At 39.2% G+C, this 19,771-nt stretch overlaps 2 protein-coding genes and 1 non-coding gene across 9 annotated transcripts; 1 reads left to right on the top strand and 2 right to left on the bottom strand.

Annotated features, from left to right (window-relative positions):
• Positions 1–643: 643 nt before the first annotated feature.
• On the bottom strand, positions 644–3,956 carry LOC104441176. Its single transcript, XR_005550538.1, has 10 exons — positions 3,803–3,956; positions 3,587–3,677; positions 3,359–3,430; positions 3,154–3,215; positions 2,909–3,007; positions 2,195–2,306; positions 2,044–2,121; positions 1,897–1,930; positions 1,757–1,825; positions 644–1,084 (listed from the first exon to the last, which is right to left on the bottom strand). It is a non-coding gene; the product is annotated as an uncharacterized LOC104441176 (transcript).
• A 657-nt stretch (positions 3,957–4,613) lies between these two features.
• LOC104441175 (BTB/POZ domain-containing protein At5g47800) lies at positions 4,614–11,063 on the bottom strand. 7 transcript variants are annotated; one of them, XM_039311442.1, is made up of 8 exons: positions 10,479–11,063; positions 9,991–10,086; positions 9,411–9,579; positions 7,244–7,514; positions 7,063–7,132; positions 6,408–6,800; positions 5,580–6,314; positions 4,614–5,445 (listed from the first exon to the last, which is right to left on the bottom strand). In XM_039311442.1, exons 4-8 carry the CDS (start codon positions 7,300–7,302, stop codon positions 4,906–4,908), a joined length of 1,797 nt encoding a protein of 598 aa, XP_039167376.1. In that variant the 5' UTR covers positions 7,303–7,514; positions 9,411–9,579; positions 9,991–10,086; positions 10,479–11,063; the 3' UTR covers positions 4,614–4,905. The 7 variants fall into 7 exon arrangements, with proteins under 7 accessions (XP_039167376.1, XP_018727506.2, XP_039167375.1 ...); XM_018871961.2 differs by having other exon boundaries at positions 9,991–10,161; XM_039311441.1 differs by lacking the exon at positions 9,991–10,086.
• Positions 11,064–17,046: 5,983 nt separating this feature from the next.
• Positions 17,047–19,534, top strand: LOC108959274. Its single transcript, XM_039311448.1, has 4 exons — positions 17,047–17,362; positions 18,065–18,211; positions 18,385–18,459; positions 19,277–19,534. The coding sequence occupies exons 1-4, from the start codon at positions 17,072–17,074 to the stop codon at positions 19,343–19,345; spliced, it is 582 nt and encodes a 193-aa protein (XP_039167382.1). The 5' UTR covers positions 17,047–17,071; the 3' UTR covers positions 19,346–19,534.
• Positions 19,535–19,771: the final 237 nt, after the last annotated feature.

Raw genomic sequence — 19,771 nt, forward strand, 5'->3', positions numbered from 1 at the left:
CTTGAAGTAGTGGGGGGTAGCAGCTGAGGCTTTCATGATAAATCGCAGCTATGGCGAACTGAGTTCTTGTTAATTTTAAATCCTCAAGTGGCCAAACAAGACGTTGAATAGTCAATTGACCAACTTCACAAATCTTAGATCCTATTTCTGTACTTATCCTTATTACTGTTAAAAGGATTAGATCAATGTCCATAACTGGTGACTCATTGGCATTCGAGTTTTCCACGATCATAAATCAAGATGGCTGCTATGATAGTTCACTCAGCTTTTGATCTGAAAGCTTTTAACCCAAAAGTTTCAGGAATACTCTCTGTGAATTATAACTAAATAATGATATAGAAAAACAAAGACAAGGTTATATGCTGTGCCTATTAATACTCGACCTTTAGTCATAAAAGACCCATGATTGGACAACTAATAGTGAAAGGATGGACTTTTTATGTTCAGCTGGAGAGAGAGAGTGCTAAAGATCGGAAATGAACTGCATAGAAACCGCACTCAGTGAACTCTACCATTGAGACGATAGTCTGGGTACAACGAAATGCTAATGGAAGCACCAAATTCACTGGCTCCAAACAACGTGAAGATGAGGTGAGTACATGAGATGATCGTCATGCATATCATATAAAAAGACACCATCGTGTTCAGGGAGTCAACACATATGCACAGTACACTTCAAAAGTATTAGTAACACTTTCCTCAAGAATAAACCTTACATCTCTAGATTCAAGTACAAAACTGAATCCGACAAGTGACAAAATGACGCAGGAAAGTCCTGAGGATACTGCTTCTTGTTCTGCTAGGTGAAGCTATACACACAATCTAACCCACCGAACAACTCTACCCTGAATTCCGAGAGCAGAAATACAGTAAATATTATAAACAAAAAAACCTGCAGTTAACACTAAAGGCCAGTCGGTAATCAGCACCAAGGAAAAGCAAGAGCGGAGAAGAAGCCATGTCAGTCGATCAGCAACTGTGGTATCTTACTGCAGATCTCTGCTGGGTGTCACGTTGCCTTTCTCAGCTTAACTAGTTCAGCCAAAACATCTTTGAGAGGCTCAGCGAGCTTGCTCTTCTTAGACTGCACAAAACTTGGGGTCAAAACTTTGTCTAAGACAAGGTATCAGTAATGATGACAAGGAGGCAGCCGGAGGGATTATACAACCAGACTCGATTCCAAATGGTAACCTAGTTGTACAGACGAATTTCCTTTTCTAAAAACTTAAATAAGGAATCAATGAGTTGACAAAAATGGCTTGCAAAGCCGAATAGCAAACATGCCATAAGGAGACAGAATGACATATACAGAGACTTTATGACGTCTCTAGTTTTCAGCATGCAGGAATATTTATACACATATTACCCCGACATTAACTGTAAACAAAAAGCTTAAACTTCAATGACCCTAGTTGGATATCATCTAAATTTCTTTTAACTGGCGACTCAAAATGAAAATCTCTGTCGTGAAAAGAACCCTATGAATCCACAGCATGAAATGTTGACTCAAAACTTGGAACTTGCATTCAATTCTTCTATTTAAAATGATATTAGCATGTTTTGTCATGCTTGATTCTCACAATTATCCAGCACAGGCCAAATTTTCCACTAATGGAACATACAAAGAAAAGCCTTTCAGGGGATTAAAACAGCTTTGAACAGAGGTGCCCAAATTGTCTCTACTAATGCAGGTTACCAGCCATATCGAAAATTGTCCATGGCAAGCTAAAGATCTTAAAGTATGGTCATAGAGTACCTTCAAGGATGGAACAAGAGCAAAGACTTCATCTGGAGTTTCTGGACAGACATTCCCAATGACACATATCTGCACCAAATCTGAGATTAATGGCACTGCGTCTTCTTAAGAAATGTTACCCAAAAAGTTGAGATTAGTACCTCGCCCTCAGTGACACCATATTGTGTAAGAGGCCTTTGAGATGAGTTAATGGTTAACAATGTTTTATCCATTGCATGGGACCTCATTAAGAGAATTGGTAATCACATTATTAAAGCACTCAAAAGAAACTTCAAAAACAAGGATACTCTAGAGCTCTTCTCACTGATCCCGGATCTGTATAGTGAATTCCATTTTTGGCATATTGCAATCCACGAGTAAAGGATCTGAAAGGACAGTTGACTCAGGTATGTTGAAAGAGAGGGATCAAAAGGATACCCACGAGAATGTACTCCTTACACAGGAATTTTGATCGTTGGATCCTCAGACAATACAACCATTTGCTCCTGGATTCCTTGTAAGATTTCAGCAGCTTCACAGTCCATCAGACATTTGGCATGTTTTGGGAGTTCTATAAATTCAATAAATTGACAAGATCAGGGAGCATACCCAACACAGTAACTAGTCTAAACCAAACCTTTAAATTGATGAAAAGGTAAAGTATCATTCACACGTAGCATCATCACCAATATGCCCAATAAATTGAAAAATTCAATACAACTCTGCTCTTTGGCCAGAAGAGGAAAAACCACACTCCACAGTCCAAAATGAACCTGCTGAAGTCCAATCTGTATGACTCTAGTAAGTCAGAAATGAAACAATCATAGAGGTTGCCAACATGCAGACCTATGCTTACAAGCATGAGTCAATGATTGGATAAGTTTATTAACTGCTAAAGGTAGACGTAATTTGTAAGGCATCTGTCTCTCCATTCGTATTAAATGCCTTCTTGCCACCTTCTTGCCAAGCCCATCTCGCTTGAACCCAAATTTTCAAATAAAAAAATTTAGGCCAATTACTGATCTCATTTGGATTTTCATACCTAAAACAAACCAATTCAAGCAAAGCTCCACACGTGTAGTTATACCCAACAGTCAGAGGTTGAAGCAACCCATAAGTAAGATATTCAATCTGCGCTGCTGAAAAAAAGGAGCAGTATAGCTAAACACCTACCCTGCTCAACTCTGAGCTCCAGAGGAGGCAGTTCTTTGGGAGCGGAACTTTTGGCAGCACTGCCAGTCTTATCTCCTTTCCCTCCTTTGCCCAAATTCACTAAGGAAATTACACAGATTGCCAGGACAAAATAATCAGCACGCAGTAAGTAGCAAATAACACAACGCAAGCAACCGAAGCCACATGGAACTGCCAAGCAATAAATCCACAGAAACAGCCTGAAAATGATGAATTCGGAGACGGACATTTATTCAACAAGCTGTCTGCTTTGCTGCCAGATGAAAACCCAAAATTCCATCCCCGAGACCTGTGCAAATAGCCACCCACAACAAAGAAACATCACCACAAGGAAACGGAGCGAACCCCGGATAGTCACAGAACCCACATCTCCAAACCACTTATAATCAACAACCACGAAAAAGAATCAAACAACCCAAACGCTATGCAAACCTTCGGAATCAAACTGAACCTTCCTCCCCTTCTTGGGTTTCCCAGAACCATCGTCCTTGCCCTTCGCGGACGCTACACGTCAACACACACAACCACAAAAAATTCTCTCAGCATAAACCCAAGAACAGCAAGAGACGCCGATCGCCACAAAAACAATAATGCGATCGAAAAACGAAGCAGCGACGCGAGAATCGGAAGAAAGCGAAAATGGGTCGCGCTAACTTTTACCTCCGTTGGGAGTGGTGGACTTGAGCGAGGACTTGGCCGCTTTGCCGGGCAGCGAGTGCCCCTTCCCTCCCTTCTCCGCCATGACCAGCCTCTGCAACACCCCAACCCAAGAAATCAATGCAAATTATAGCACGATCACGTCGAATCTTGAAATGGGTGAAACCGGAATTAGCAGGCTGGAGGGGCGAATGGGGGCGGTGCACGAGGCGGACGTACCTGAGGGGGGCAAGCAGAACCGAAGCTCGAGTTCGTCTTCTTGCTCTGCTGGGTCCTTGCAGGAGGTTTTTGAGCGCTGAAAAGTGAAAAGTGAGAGCCTTTGTTGGAGTATCTGAAGCGTTCTATAAGATCCCACCTGTTGGAAAAAGGAAAATTCTCCCTGATTTTTTGGGTCGCCAAAGGAATATAAGATATCAACAAATAAAGCTCCAAATTTATATTGTGTGATAAATTTATCCTAAATTAAATTTTTTACCATAAAAAAAATCCAAAATTGCAGTTTTGTAATAAATTTACTACCTTTAGTTTATGTTGAATTAGATTAATGCATCGAAAAACCATAAATTAACAACAAATGAATGAGAGGTAAAACCCTAAATTGTACACCTTGTCATCCAATTTAGTTATTTGACATTAAAATTTAACGGAAAACTCACGGAAGGTAAATTTATCGCATGTGTACTAATTTGAAATTTTTATTGATTGTAAATTAATTATAGGTGTATTAATTTGAGATTTTTTGTGATATTAACTTGAATTTTTAATATGTGTAAATGATTACTATTCAAAGTTCATTTACTATGAAAAGCACGCAATGTACTGTTTATAATTTAAAGCTGAATTGACTTACGAGATTAAATGTTGTTTACTTGACTCTATTTAATAGATAGATTTACGAGATTGTTGATTTTTAGTAGAATGAACTTTTATTTTGGCAGGAAAAACCCATTCCATATCCCAACAGCTTATCTTCTCAATTTTTATCTGAATTTGACTCTCTAGGTCCACACCAAACATCATCAGTAGGAAGTCTGACAGAAAAAAATTCATATCTTTAGAGGAAAGGAGTGTATGAGGTACATAGAGCAGCCTATGTTGCTGGTATATTGGTATATGAATGGCTTAGGATTAGATCCTGTAGAATTTCTTCTTTGGTTTATGGAGGCTCTCATCTTATAGAAGCTATGTCTACTCACAAATAGCAGATTACATTGCAAATAATGACTCAGAACCAAACTAATTGATGGGCACAGGAAAAGTTACAGATCCTGAAGTGCAACACAACGCCTTCCTGCTGATGTATACGACCATCGGCCAATTTGCTATCTCTCTCGCCCTTTATTATGGCCACGGTCTGTTTTACCAGTCTTTTTCCCGATCTTATGGGGGTCCAGTGTGCTTCTTTGCGATCTCTCGTCTGCGGCGACATCCTTTGCCTTATCTGATGACTCTACTCCCTCCTCCATCTCCCTCATCACCAACTTCCTCTCCAATTCTCGTGGTAGCTTCATTTCCGGTTGCATTATCCTAGGATGATCTGTAGTGCTGGTTTCGGCTACTGATATCGTCGTGTCATCTGGTCTGGGAAATCCAACTTCCGGGCTTAGCTTTTGCTTGCCTTGATCTTCTCTTGCAGCGAGAGTCTCCTTGCCCCTAGTTCTGGTGTCATGTGAAGCCAAGCTGTGAGGTGTTGTTGCTCCCCTGGCAGATTTCTCTTGGTCAAAGTAGAGGACTTGAACCACCGTGCGTAAGGGCAGGCGCTCGTTCTTCACGGCATGCGCTCGTACCTCAGGAGACAGCTTCTGGCAATCTAAAATCCGACAGAGGAACTTTTTGTCGGCTTTGGACAAATCAGGATGCTCCTGCCAGCACATGAAGTAGCATGAAGCCAATTGTTAAGCCATCCAATAAACAGACGAGTACCTTGAAAGTCAAGATTAAGAACATCTACTCAATTTCGCCAATTTTCTATGTGTCAATGCTTAAAATATATTACCTTTAGGTAGATGTTAATAGCTTTGTAGAGTTCATCATGCAGTGGCCTGGCAATATCAGGCAAGCATTCGGCAAGAGATACTACTGTCGACGCAGGCATGTTGACGTCCTTGGATATCACTTGAAGATAAGAATCAATGAGCTTCCCAACCTTCCTAACTGACCTCATAGACTCTCCCTTCTCTGAAGATCCAGGAGGCTGCCTTCTCCACAGCACCCAAAAACTTTCCAACACGGACCGTACCAATTCCACATCGTAAAAGTGTTTGTCTGATGCGGAATAAGAAGGAAACAGCAAATCACTCACTGTCGCCTCGTCCAACTGTTGACTGGACCTCCGGACAAGTTCAGTTTTGGTTAATGGAGATGACCCTAGATAGTTTCCAAGACTCAGTAGCCTTAGCAGGAAATTAATTGAAAGAGAACCCTGTTCCGCTGGGATCATGCTTACAATAGCCTCTAGGATTCGCCGGTTCTTCATCGTGATTTCTTCTGGTTGTGATGTGGTACTTCCGATAGTGCTAGTCCTACTCATGTCTGGTAGCCAGCGAGAGGCATAGACATGCAAAGCTTCACCAATAAGCTGTGAAGGGAGCATATTTCGTAATGCAATGATAATAAATCGGAACTGGTCTATGTCTAGATCAGAAATATCTTCTGTCCACCAATCACGAGGTACTGATTGTCGATGTTTTCTGTCATATCCTGGTCTTGTATAAGTATAAGACCATGTGACCTGCATATATGTTACAATCCGGCCTTATGTTTTCAGTGAAAATTTGTCTAAATGAAGAAAAAGTAGATAAAAGAAGAAAAGAAATGCCTTAACCTTTGGTGAAGGGGTGAGAATTTTCTGCACAATTGAGTCGATGCACTTCCTAGCAATTCCGAGAGATTCAGACCAATCAGGTAATTTTGATGTAGTCTTAAGCGTGATGATGGAGTCCTTCCAGCCCTCGAGAATGCACGACTGGAAAAAAGCCTCAAGCTTCATCACGAAATTTCCCTTTTCCACCACTTCGGTCATTCGGAGGAACTTGGCAGCGCAAAATGCCGGTAGAAAGTTATAAGCGCTGAAGTTGATGGTAATTCCATAGCAATATTTAGCACACATCTCGAAAGCCTCTTCACCTCCGGGAATGTCATGGAGATCTATGGTAATTTCACCATCATCCACTGGGCAAAGCTGTTGTAAGAGACCGCATTTCGGTAGCAGAGAGAACTGCAACTAAAAGCTCTTTGTTATAAAATAAATCAACATAAACAATTCAAGTAACATAAAAAGTTCTGGACACTCATGAGTTTTCAGTGTGTTCCTTTTTTTATCTGAAGATGAGATTGTGTTAAAGACTTTCAAGAAGTTTCATCTTCTGCTATTTGATTTACGCACACGTAGATTTATTTCCACTCCATAATTCAAACTAATATCAGCAGGATTGAGTTGTCCTAATATTTATGCTGAGTAGGATTTTCTGAACCTTTACCTTATGGAGAAGATAATTGACGTTGTTGATTCGTAAAATTAGGTCTGGCGGTGTATCTGAAGTCACCGTTCTGCAAATGTGTGTCCAAAACTAAGATGTCAGTCGCAAGTATCCTCAGTATTTGCCCAAAATAAAATTAAAAAGAAAAAAAAAGGCCTCCATCTTTGTTTACTATCTGTACCTTGTCGCTTCTTCTGTGTAAAATGTGTCTGGCCTTGTCCCAAGTTTCATAAACTTCATCTTCGTGGTTCCTTTTTCTTCCTATCCAAATTCCAGGGCTCATGACCAGATTCTAAGTCTTGATAGCCTCACCTTTCCAGCAACTGTGCTTCAAACTGCCAAGAATTCCACCAATTATGGTCTATCCATTTTAAGATGAGCAATTGCAAAACTTTGGAATAGCTCCCGAGCAAAGTGTAGCTACGAATCGATCAACAACAAACAGGAGCTTTCTGCACAAAGGTAAGAAGGAAGTCGTCAAAAGCAGAGCAATCCCATTATTCTGTACGCTATTCATGCCCAAAAGAGAAAAGCAAAAAAGATTGAAACCGGGTGATTTGAGATACCCAAATTCTATTCCTCATGAAGGCAATGTATCAATTAGTTGAAGCACAAATTTCAATCAGTACCGGCAGATTCTAATGAAAAAACTGATCAGCAAATCCAAATGCGAATTGAGGATCACCAGCAATTTAAAACTCAATATTGAAAGATAGAGATCAATAGAGACTGAACTCGATCAGGTAAAAACTGAAAAGCAAATGGCAATAAAAGGGATAGCCAAGATAATTGAACCAAAAAAATGGAATGGAAACGCCAAAACCCGAAAACTATCTGCTAATGAACCATTGAGGAACAAATTGAAAAAGAAAAAGGAAGAGGAAGAGAAGGTAAGATCACAAATCCCTAATCAGAAAAAGGGGAATGCATTTCAAATTTGATGGAGAACTCAGAAAGGAGGAGAACAAGAAAACAAAGAATAGAACAGAAAACCAAGCAGCTTCACCTTTTCATTAATGCTTCCAACAGAAATGGGTTGCTTTTATAGTTAAAATTCCCTCTAGACGTGAACCGCCCTAACACTTCCCTGAAGAAATGCCAAGATATGAAAGAGGCTCCAACTCTTAGGACAGCACTCTGCACTCTGCTTAAAGTCGTGCAGATTCGCCTCTGTTGTTTATGGTAAGTGACAAAAACTTTTTAAAAGCAACTGATCTATTAAAGTATGACAATGAGAAATCGGATTCAATTCAAGAAGAATCTTGGGATTTTCTACCCCTTTTGACAAATGCTGCAATTGTAGAAAAAGAAGACTTAAAATGACGAGACTTTTGGTTTTCAAAAAGATGAGGTCAGCAGTTACGTGCATTGACTGAGTAGCTATCTCGCTCTCGACCATATAAATACTACCTTTATTGCGTCATTTATTGCTCATTACATAGACACTATAAGGAAGTAATACATTACAGCATCGGCACGGACCAACCCTTTGCTTGTGAACAAAATTGGCACCTCAATTACTGTGGAGTTATGGGAAATCTGATTTTGAAAATGATAGAATCTGACACACCAGGAGAAGGCAGTACTGCTTTCGAGAATTTAAAGAGGAAAAATAATGGAGAGGACATTTACTAGTTAAGAAGTTATGCGTAACAGGTCATGTTTCATCTAGTTTTGCAGATTTTGGTTTCCTTATATGCCGAGAAATGTTAAAAATATTTTGAATCTCGAGAAATATATTGTAATTCAATTGAATTGATGCTCCAACTATTTTCAGCATAATTTGCATTGTAGTTTGGCTCACAAAGAGCCTAAGCTAATAATTTCTGAAAAAGCTAAGGCAATATTAAACTTGCCCAGTTTTCCTCTTACATACGCAGGCGAAGAATGGGAATCGGATTTGAATCTTTCTTAAATAACATGTCTTGCTTGAGATAAAACCTATTAATTCAGGTTTTAACCGAACTCTGACAAGAGTAGTCATGACAAGTGCACAAACATTCGAGCATAGTTTGGTATCTGTTTCCTTCTTTTTAAACAAGATCTGTGTGCATCACCGATACATATTTGAATTAGCAAAACAGATGTATTGTAGCTATCTTGTGCTAACATCGCTGAATTTTGATTTATAGAATTTCTTTCCAAAAATTGAGAAATATTGAGTACCTGAACCAATGTCCAAAATCTCTTGGCTGCTTCTCATCTACTATGAGATTGACGCACTAATAACACAATTTTTTTGGGCCAGTCATAGTAGAAGTTTAATTTGAGAATGCTGAGCATAATTTTTGCAATTTCTAGCCATTCATATGTAATGCAGATGCATAAAATAAAAGCCGCTACTGTACCTTGTGACAATCACCCTTTGAAATTTTTTTTCTGCAGAATCTTGATATTGGATTCGGACATCAGAAGGGATGGCTTCACCTAACTGAGGCTCTCTTTCTTAACAATTATTTTATGTACTTTTCGCTATCTGAAACTAGCTGTAGATGACATGGTTGATGAGTGTGAGACCTGCAATTGCATGATATATATGTTGCTCAAACCTCTGTCAGGACACAGACATTTCCTTCAATCCCTTCAAAAAGTAAACAAGAATTGCCCCCACGTCCAACTGTGTGTTGTGTGCTAGTGGTCCTATTGTACAATTATGTCTCTGGGGATTGTCTTTATCACCAGTGATCCTCTAAAATCTTGGCTAGGGCCAAGTTTATTTCTTTTTCTTTATTCCTCTTTTCCAGAAAAGAGAGTAATGGAGATAAAAGAAAGCAGCCGAGTGACAATGCACATGTAGGCTAGGCTAATTCAAGGCAAGTACTGGCCATGTAACACAAAACTAAAAAGGAAAAAAAGCCCTTGAGGTTCTTCTTTCAATTGGTTAAACCAATAAAGGCATAGAAAAATTGCAGAAACCTCAGAACCCACCTTTCAGAAAGTTAGCTTTATACTTCACCCTCAGCCTCTGGTCAGGCCCAATGCTTATGTGAAGAATCAGAAATGTTGTGTCTTTGCTTCAGTCACCTTTTTAGGCGCAAAAATTGCAGGATCTCAGACTCATTTCTGGGAAAATCTGATCTCCTCTATGTGTCATCTAGCCTGTTGAGTTAAGTTATCTTTTTAAACTTCGGAAAGACGCTGCTGAAGTGTGCCCACTAGAAAAAGTTTTATTTGTTGCTCAATGTCATTGAGAAAATGTCAAAAATAATTTCCTCTTGTCCACATCCTATTTGGATTTTCCTAACTAATAACCCAACAGGAGATTTTCTCTAGACATCTACACCTTTTCATACACTAAGCAGATTTTGCAAAATAATGTTTTTGTGGATAACACTAATTATTGAATGACAAAAGCAGCAAGTAAGCTCACGGCGGGATTCATGTGAATAACCTGAAAGAGGTAAGAAAAAACATACCTGGGAATTTCTTTGATCCCACGAAATCACAAAGGTTTAACTAGGCAGGTTGTGAAACTTCGCCAGATTTTGCTTTCAACCTTCTAGAGTGGCTACACAAGATTGATGTCAGTGTGTAGTTTACAGGCTCCAGTTTGGACATGAATCCCAGAAACATCAAGAAACCTATATCAGCAGCGAAGCAAAAGAGATGACTTTTCCGCTTCTTCGTGCAAGCTAGTCATCTCTGGAAGAGCTCAACCGTTATGGAACAAAGACGCAGAAGTTTCGAGGATATGAAGCAATTGGCCGAGAAAAACAAAGATGGGTGTATTCACCATGAGAATTGGGTGGAGAAGACTTATATTTTTATCAAAAAAGAGGGGAAAAGGAAAGTAGAGAGGTGGTTCGTTAGGATTAGTCAACATATGTTAATGCATAAAAGGATGCTGTCATAAAACCGAGACTGAACCGAGGAGAGAGAGAGAGAGAGAGAGACGTATGTACAATCATTAAACAAGTAGCAAAGGAAAGCTAAAAAGCAATCCCTGTATTTCTTTGAACTGTCTCCCCCACATATTGAGAAACACTGGGGCTCTATGATTGAATTCACAAAAAGCATGCAATCGCAAGTGGACTGACCTCTCTCTATCTTAAGTGCTCCTCGTGAAACCGTGGGCTCCAAACGGGACCCATCACTAGAAACATGGTGAAACTACGCGAGGTTTGCAAACAAGATCGAATCACAGAGTGATGGTTCCTGGCTTCGGTTAACATAAATATATTAAGTCACTTTGTAAGTCAATTTAGTCCAGGGATCTTAGCATCGATCCGTGGGTTACGTCAAACGTTCCTGTTCTTCCATCTTCGGGATCGTCATCATTCTTCTCCCCACTATCTTTCGAGTATATTCTCCTTCTCAGCGGCCCCATTTGGCGAAGGAGGTTTGGTTCTTTTGAATTGCATGTCGGCCACGTGTCGCATGTGGTCCGTCGGTTCAGCTGTCTGAGAAGTTATCATCTCTTGACTTGATGGGACTTGGGTCCTCTCCTCCCCTCCCTCTTTTTCCCCCTTGGGGCCTCCTTGACTTGGACTGTAATGGAATCGCTCGCTTTGTTGGTGGTTTCGGAGGCCGGACACAGACAAAGGGTTCGCCCGGTGTCATCGTGTGCTTGTTTGTAGCATCGGAGCAGCTTGCGCTGTGCCCGTGCGTGCGCAAGTCTTCATGGCGCATCATTGATTTGGTGATTTGATGCGATCGTCTCGGGATCCACATGGGTTAATGCGTCCCTGGTAGGAAGGCCCCCGGAGTTTTCGTCGTTCGAGGGGGCAATGGACTTACAATCTGTGTTTTGTCGTTAAGATAAACCGAATGAACGTGATAAGACAAGGATAGAATGAAGGAGGGTTTTCTCATGTACGTACCATATCTCATTTGGTCATAGCTGGATATTACGTCGAGTATAGACATGCTATCGAATTAAGTGTTTTGGTGTTCATGTATTATCGCTTTCACCAAGTGATCGGTGCAAGAATGGTGTTCTAAGAGAGAGAAAGAGAGAGAGGTCATTCACGGAAAAATGATCATATTCATAATGCTTATCCAGCTTATATCTGATCAAATTCAATTTGAATACATTATAAACTACTCGAAAGGAAAAATATATCAAGTTTCAGACTCTACATTAGACATACAAAGGCAATCTATGGATATATGTTATAGTTCAAGAAATGATCGCATGTATTTAGTTGAATTGAAAATTCAATTATTTAAAAGTAAATTATTGAAAAATATGATAGTTAGGTTACACCATCAAAGAGTAAACTAATACCGCAATTAATCTCTTGGTTGAATTAAAGAGAGCTTTAATGAGCATAATCTTTATCATGTCAGGATGGATATAGTTTTATAAAAAACCAAAAGCATAAACTCATCTTAAAATTTCTTAATACTAACATTTGAGGGATTACAACCTATCCTCTAATGACCTCCTCCTCCTCCTCCTCCTCCTCCTCCTCGATATAATGTGCGTTTCTCTGACAACCATCCACCACTTGTGCAGTTTATAATGTCCCGTCACCTCCGTCGACCCTCAGCTCAACTCTCTCTCTTTCTCTCTCTCTCTCTCTCTCATTTGCTTGTATTAAAATGAAAATTCTGTTGGTGATAAATGCACCCACAAAATTTTCGATAGGAGCAAGGTCCAAATATTATCTGTTCATTGTCATCTGACGTTGCTTGAAATGGGATTTTAACAGTCTTATTTGCATATAGTGTTTCTCTACTTAAAACTTAATAATTTGAGTTCGACCTTCTAATTAACCAAAGCCAAGCTTCACATTTTTCATTTTTGGATTTGAGTCGTCCTTGATACTTCAATTCCCATTCGTTCTCTAAGTAATTTCGATCTAGTTTTCAAGTGAAGGGTTAAAATGTTATTTTTCAATATGAGGTTTCAATAGGCTAATACTAATTTTGTCAAGCCTAGTATGTACAAATAGATAATCTTGTCCCATATAAAAGTTTCTCAACATTGATTTTGATGAAAAGAGGTGTATAAATCTACATCTTTAGATATTCCGAGACCTTCATGTCTTGATGAGCTTAGGGATTTGTCTAATGTCTAGTAGATGCTCATGTCTTCATCTTTTGTCCATCGCTGATTAATACCCAATTCATAAAGACGAACCTATTCGATTTTTTGGTTAGAGAGAGAATAGCATGATTTTATAGCATGCAAAAAATTTCTGTTAGGTTCTTCCTAGGTCAACACTTATTCAACAATCATTTGATATCTCGTGACGCAGAGACATTTTATAATTTAATTTCAATCAATACTTCGTAACCTAAGAGGGGTCGACTTATATTTATTGCTTATAAACTTTATTCCCCACCCAAAAATTAAAATCTATATTCCTTTTTGTTTCTTTTTTCTGTTTTCTTTTTTTTTTTTTTTTTTTTTTGCCAATTTGGCCCCCATATCGGAGAAAGTGATGTGATTAGGAGGATGATGATGACTATCATGATGATTTGCACTGATCAACGACATGCCCCACCTTTTAATGCAAATGAACCTTTAAAAATCTTACAAATTGCATGTTAACATTGCCATCTGTTGGACGGATGCCGGCCATGTGCCTTAGAAAACTTTCGAGAACCGCCACTTCATGCATTAATTACATATTATGTATACTCATTGTTGCAAAGTGACACTTCATTAGCGAAAGGAAACTGCCCCAGAACATGTTGATTACAAGTAATAATAATGGCATCCTAAGTGGAAATTAAAGTCGAGAAAAGACAGGTCAAAATTGCTACATAGTCAACTAGATGGAAACTATGGTTTTGCGCTTTTGCGCTTTTGCGCTTCAAGTAGTTGTAAGATTTGTCCAAGGTTTTATTCTTAGTTGCCCGACATCTTTAGGACAAGAATCCCCTAATTTTGACGTGACCCGCGTGCCTTTGGTAGCACTTGGGAGATGTGCTCAGTAAGCAAAGACGGAGATTAAGTACCTCTTAATCGCCACTCAAAAGAAATTGGATGTATAGAAAATATCTTATCTCTTCGTATTATCATGTCTACTTCGCTCACTTTTATAAGATTAGGCATATTTTATTAGCTGGAAGCTAACAAGGACTATGGCTACACATGAATATAAATTTCATGGTCCAAGGCGGACCATCCGATAAAGCAAATGTCCAAACTATATTTTAATGAAATGGTCCCCAATGGACCAGTTTAATAAACGTTGCATCGCCCGACCTCTTCGTTCGTATGCTGGGTGAGATTCGCAGTCAATCTTGGATTTTGCGTCCAAGGCATGACTAATGAGTACTACCTGATCGCCCCAAATTATGTGGCATCAACAGATTTTTTATTCGTTTGATCAAGAGTTCGCGTAATTCAGGGCAAATCATGCCGTGGTAGTTGCATGTGCGGATTAAATAAATGCGCCGATAGTCAGTTAGCGGTTGCCGTGTTTTGTTCTCATAAACATTCGTTTTTTATCAACTAACTTTCGTGTATAGTTATTTATAGGGGAAAAAGGGAGGCATCATGTTGGTTGGATAAGGCCGCGAGGCTAAAGATAAAATGGAATTTTTTATTTTTATTTTCAAAAAATCGACGATAGTTCATGCTCTCGATACTACAGACTACGTTTTCAAAAGAGTTGAATGTACTGCTTTATTCATCCACAATCATTATTGCAGTAAGATTTTATGAAACTAGTGTCGACGGATCTAAGAATCTAATTTATTAATATGAACTTCTAACATGTGTTCAATGACCTTCAACAATTTCAATCAGGATGATTGAGTTACAATTGTCAAGAGAGCTACTGATCTTGCTGCTCTTAGCCTCTCCCTCTTCCAAAGGGCAGGATCTTTTAGACTCTAGCTTCTTCTCCCCTTTTTTTTCACTTGGTTTTGATTGATTTGGCACCATTTTCTCACTAGTGGGCATGATTGAAGCTAGAGTAACTTAGGGGTCTATATAGACCCCAACACACACACTTTGATGTGGGCATGAAGTCCTCAAAAGCAACTACAACAAAATATCGTGTCGTGCGGACTTCAGGTTAGAAGGAAAAGGGCATACTGCAGCTATAGAGACATGGAGGAGATGTTTCACGGAAGTAATTATGGCATGCCGATATGTGAGCATAGCTGCCAGGCAACATGAGGTTTTTAGCCTATAGAAGACAAGGAGTGGCACTAAAACAGGGACTTTGGGACCTTCTTAACATTATAAAGAAAATGGGGTCCGCAACTCTCTCTCTCTCTCTCTCTCTCTCTCCCCACGCGCGAGTGTGCACTCCCATGCATATCTGTCATAATCATCGTCGATCAATGGCCATCACCCTCAATTAGTGATGGACTTCATCTAGATCAAGGAAGACCGTGGAGTTAGGTTGCGCGTGGTCCATCGATGGCAATGGGGTTGGTACCGCCGTGATGAAGCTTGAAGTTGGTTGTGGCCAAGTGGCTGAGGTGGTGTTGTTATGGTTGGTTGAAGAGAGAGAGAGAGTGTGTGTGTTTTTGTTAGGGTTCTGTTTATGGGACTAGCAATGGGGAATCACCTACAGATATAATACTTTTACAAAATTCCGAAGGGAAAATGATATAAATGATTCATAAACTTTGGTCTAATATGCAATATCATCATTGAAGTTTTAATTTGTTTAACATAATCCTTGAATTTTAATCTAATGTTCAATTTGGTCGTTGAACTTTTAAATATTTTCATATAAGTTAAGGAATCTATTGAATAGTTTCTAATAGTTCAAGGATTATATTGAACAAATTAAAAGTTTAGGGACAATATTATACATTAGGTCAAAGTTTAGGGACGACATTGCAAAAATTAAAAGTTGAGAGACTACATTGCAAACTAGACCAAAGTTAAAGGACCATTTGTGCTATTATCCCATTCTCGAAATCATCCCGAGGGAGAAGGAAATTTCCTCTAATCTCAAATGAAAGATAACATAGCAAAAAAAAAAAAAAAAAAAAATTACACAGTAAACATTTGATAGGTGACCCGCTATGTTTTACTGGACGAGTTGTGCATAATTGATCCTCACATACATATGTATCGTCCGTGCAGGAGTAATCACGCAGGCTTCGCATTATTGGCAATGAACCTAATAAATATCCTTGAACAGTAACCCCTAGCCTTTTCAATTGCGCGTAGTCAATCTCCACTCCATCAAATGGGCCTACTAATCTAACATAGTCCAAAAGAGAAGCTGTTGTTCCGTTTATGGGCGGCCAGGTCTTAGTTGGTGCCACCGCATTGGTCAGCCTCGGTACCCAATTTGTTACCCGGTCCTATTAGGAAGGAGGCTGAATGGATCCCAGATCATGTTCATGCCTATGCACATGAAAGCAAAATATTCTTTCTCCCAGTACATTGTTCATCCACTTTCCAAGGAATCTTTGGACAAAATGGAAGCTTTAGCTTCCAATGGAAATCATCACTCACTTGGAGGCTGAACTTTCAACCTCTCACTTGTCATATCATCACCAATAAAGGAATTGCTATTCCCATAACGACATAGAACTCCTAGCCTCAGGTGTTGGTAATGGTGTTGTGCCATGTTATACTCTTTGGTAGTTTATAAATTGAGAGTTATGTGGACCGTAAAATACTTTCACTATGAATTTGACTAAATATTAGAAGATTACTCCCATTATAATCAAGGGATGACAATCTATCTAAGTTCGCAATCCAATCAAGTTCTAATGGTGCGAGTGTGATTGAGTTGAGTCTACATAAACTTAACTTGGCTTGATTATGCATAGCTTGAGACTCGATGGATCATGATTTGTCAAGATACTGAGTATGATCAGACCTGTTTTAGGTAAAACAAACCACGAAAAGGTGCTCTGAAAGACTGGTACGATTATTCTCCATGCATTTTCTTTGTTGGTTTAGCGTCCCTTCACAAGTGATGCGCCTAATGCACGAAATAATTGCCTGATGCATGAAAGAAGTGTGACGGTGTGTTTGATGGTATCCTACAAAGCTTTCACCCTTCTTCGGTATTGAGCAGAAACTGAAACTCGGCTTGAGGAAACTTATGAGCATTTTAGCCTTACAAAGTAGATCATGGATCCGCTGAACTATATCAAAGAAAAAGACTCTTCGGAGCAGACCGAGCTTTTACGTGGATCCGAGCCTTTGGAGAACCACTGCTTGGGTTCTGTTGATCATCATCCCCTAGATGATGTTAACGCCTGCATTGAATATGACCTCTTCATGCGAATCCTTGAGGAACACAACGAACCTGAACACGTCAAGGGAAGGTGTAAGAAGGGTTTTCCGGAATATGCTCGGCAGTGCAAGCCAAACAATATGAAGTATGGAATTGTTGTGGATGGAGCCATCGAGAAAAGGAAGGTAATAACTCTGGATTTAAACCCCCGATAAATCATCTCGAATGAACTTACAGCAGATAGAATTTGGGCTGTGAACTAGGATTTGAGTCAAAATGATCATTTTGGCATGAGCCATTTTGTGAATTTTTCCCTTAAGGTAACGAAAAAGGAGTCCTAGCTTTTGATGTAAATTACACTGAATGGTGAATCTAATCTAACTGAGCAAGATGAGCATTTTGTTTGAAGTGTACACATTTTTTGCATTTCTAGCTGCTTCCTAGTTAGAGGGTTGAGTTTGAAATACCTAGACATGCTTTGATGTGATGGAATTTGGACAGAGTCATCCGTTCCAAACACATCCCTAGTGCCTGCTAGATAAAAAGAGAATACAGTTTCGTAGTTATTTCTTCATATATTTTTCCTTTATTGTTCAAGTAAATCGTTTTCATTATTCATGTTTTTTTTTTCCTCCTTGGAAAGTAACTAGCCTGCAGAGAATTGAAGGACACATGGTGACCAAAAGACAATTTCGTGCATATTGTCGTGTCCAGAAAGGCAAATTTTTTGTGCGTCATGCCCAAGATTTTTTCTGGCCTAATAGAAGTTAGAATTATCTGCTTACTTTATTGTACAATTATTCCTCATGCATTTTGTTTGTTGATTTAGCAGTCTTCTTAGTAATATATGAAATAAGGATCGCACTGAATATGACCGAGCTTTGCAGATCCTTCAGGAAGATGCCACCGAAAGTGAAAACAAATGGCCCAAAAGGAAAAGATTCAAAAGGGGCACTTTGGAATATGCTCAAAGGCAAGAGTTCAACAAGATTAAGAACAGAATGGCTGCTGCTCGTTCTCTCGATAAAGTTCAGGTAAAAGTTCCCTATATGTATAATCAATTCAGTCAAACTACAATTGCTGGGATCTCAGTCGGTGAGGCCGGATCAAAAGTATTCCCTACAAATTTTGTTTGGTAAACTAGAATTTCGTTCAAAATACTTCTCGTTATGAGGTTCTGAATGTGTTGATGCCACTAATTGGTCAGAATCACATCCTCGAATTGGAGCAAAAGGTCGTGAGGATGCGCAGGGAAAATGATAATCGCAGAAAGCTGTTGGCGGTAATCATGCTTAAACTCTGTCTGTCTGTCTGTCTGTCTGTCTGTCTGTCTCTCTCTCATTGTTCTACCGAAACTGATTCGCATTGTCTTTTATATAGAATGAATTAGTAGTCATCCTTGGACAACCCTTTCCTCTGAAACTACGATTGATTGTCAAGAATATTATTAGGTGCTTATCTTTGGTGTTGGAAAGAATTTACAACTAATGCTAGATTAATAACAAATCTGCACTTTAAGAACTGAAGAGATGGTCATTAATTTAATTCACATACTTATCATTCATCCACCACCGCCGCTGGCTTTTTCTTCCTCCAAGATTATAATTAATTGAAATGCCCAATTTCGTTGGATTGGCCTAATACGGTGATTAAAGTCTAAGTTATAGAACCAAGGACAAGCAAGCGAGGCATCCAAAGTAATGAGTCAAGTCATTATTGGACCCAAGAAGCACCCCTTTTACACTTGATTTGCCTCCCTTGTAGCTAAACCCTATCATCACAAGGCAGAATTGGACGGATTTAGGTTTGGTCTGTCCTTTAAATGCCGCTAGCATGGTTGGAGATGCACGGTTCTTGCCAATACCGAGAACAGAAATCCTTGACTATAAAGATATTCTTGAGATACTTTCGGTTAGGAGAAAGAGAAGGAACAGGCTTAATGAAGAAATTAATATGCAAGAATTCAATATATCAATTATCGGAACTTCATATATTCTTGACTCTGAAGTATAGTTTTGTTAGCTCAAATTCTCCCTCTCCATACTGTCATCACATTTATGAGAACTGATTATAGCCTGTCCATCTTATTTTTCTCTCAGCATGGGCCAGGACCAAGTGAAGTTGGTGGCTTTAGACCCTTGAGGAGGACCTTTTCTGGACCACTTTGATTCTGGACCTGCATGATTTCAGATTATCCATTTTCTTCCCTGAACTCTTTGATCAATGTTGGAAGTTTATGGTGAACATTAAACTCATAGTAGTTATTTCCTAGGTAATTTTCGCTGAGACGCAGACTTTAGTTATAATTCAAGTACTTTTGGATTCGACTAATGCTTGCAGCAAGTAATATGCATTGTCGATCAATCAAATTATGCTTGCTCCATATTTGGTGCATTACCATGTGGGGCCATGATGTTTCAGGAAAAATTTAAATTATGCATTATTGAGGAGCTTTTGGGATCTGGATGTTTTTTAATCAAAGAAGTTTACTAGCTACTTTTGGGTAATCCTAATTTATAAGTAATTACTAATCTGTACAAATTCAATTTCACAACACAATCATCAGTTCTGCATTTGGGCTAGATCTAGATTAC

Source organism: Eucalyptus grandis, chromosome 4 (assembly GCF_016545825.1).
Source record: "Eucalyptus grandis isolate ANBG69807.140 chromosome 4, ASM1654582v1, whole genome shotgun sequence".
In the NCBI taxonomy this organism is placed as follows: domain Eukaryota; kingdom Viridiplantae; phylum Streptophyta; class Magnoliopsida; order Myrtales; family Myrtaceae; genus Eucalyptus; species Eucalyptus grandis.

Bases quoted from the DNA above. Each gene is read 5' to 3' on its own strand.
- LOC104441175 (XM_039311445.1), bottom strand. From the start codon at position 7,302: ATGAAGTTTATGAAACTTGGGACAAGGCCAGACACATTTTACACAGAA. The intron at 6,801-7,062 runs GTAAAGGTTCAG...TTTTAGTTGCAG, and splicing joins TCAATTATCTTCTCCATAAG to TTCTCTCTGCTACCGAAATG. The intron at 6,315-6,407 runs GTTAAGGCATTT...ACATATATGCAG, and splicing joins TTCTCACCCCTTCACCAAAG to GTCACATGGTCTTATACTTA.
- LOC108959274 (XM_039311448.1), top strand. From the start codon at position 17,072: ATGGATCCGCTGAACTATATCAAAGAAAAAGACTCTTCGGAGCAGACC. The intron at 18,212-18,384 runs GTAAAAGTTCCC...CTAATTGGTCAG, and splicing joins GTTCTCTCGATAAAGTTCAG to AATCACATCCTCGAATTGGA. The intron at 18,460-19,276 runs GTAATCATGCTT...TTTTTCTCTCAG, and splicing joins ATCGCAGAAAGCTGTTGGCG to CATGGGCCAGGACCAAGTGA.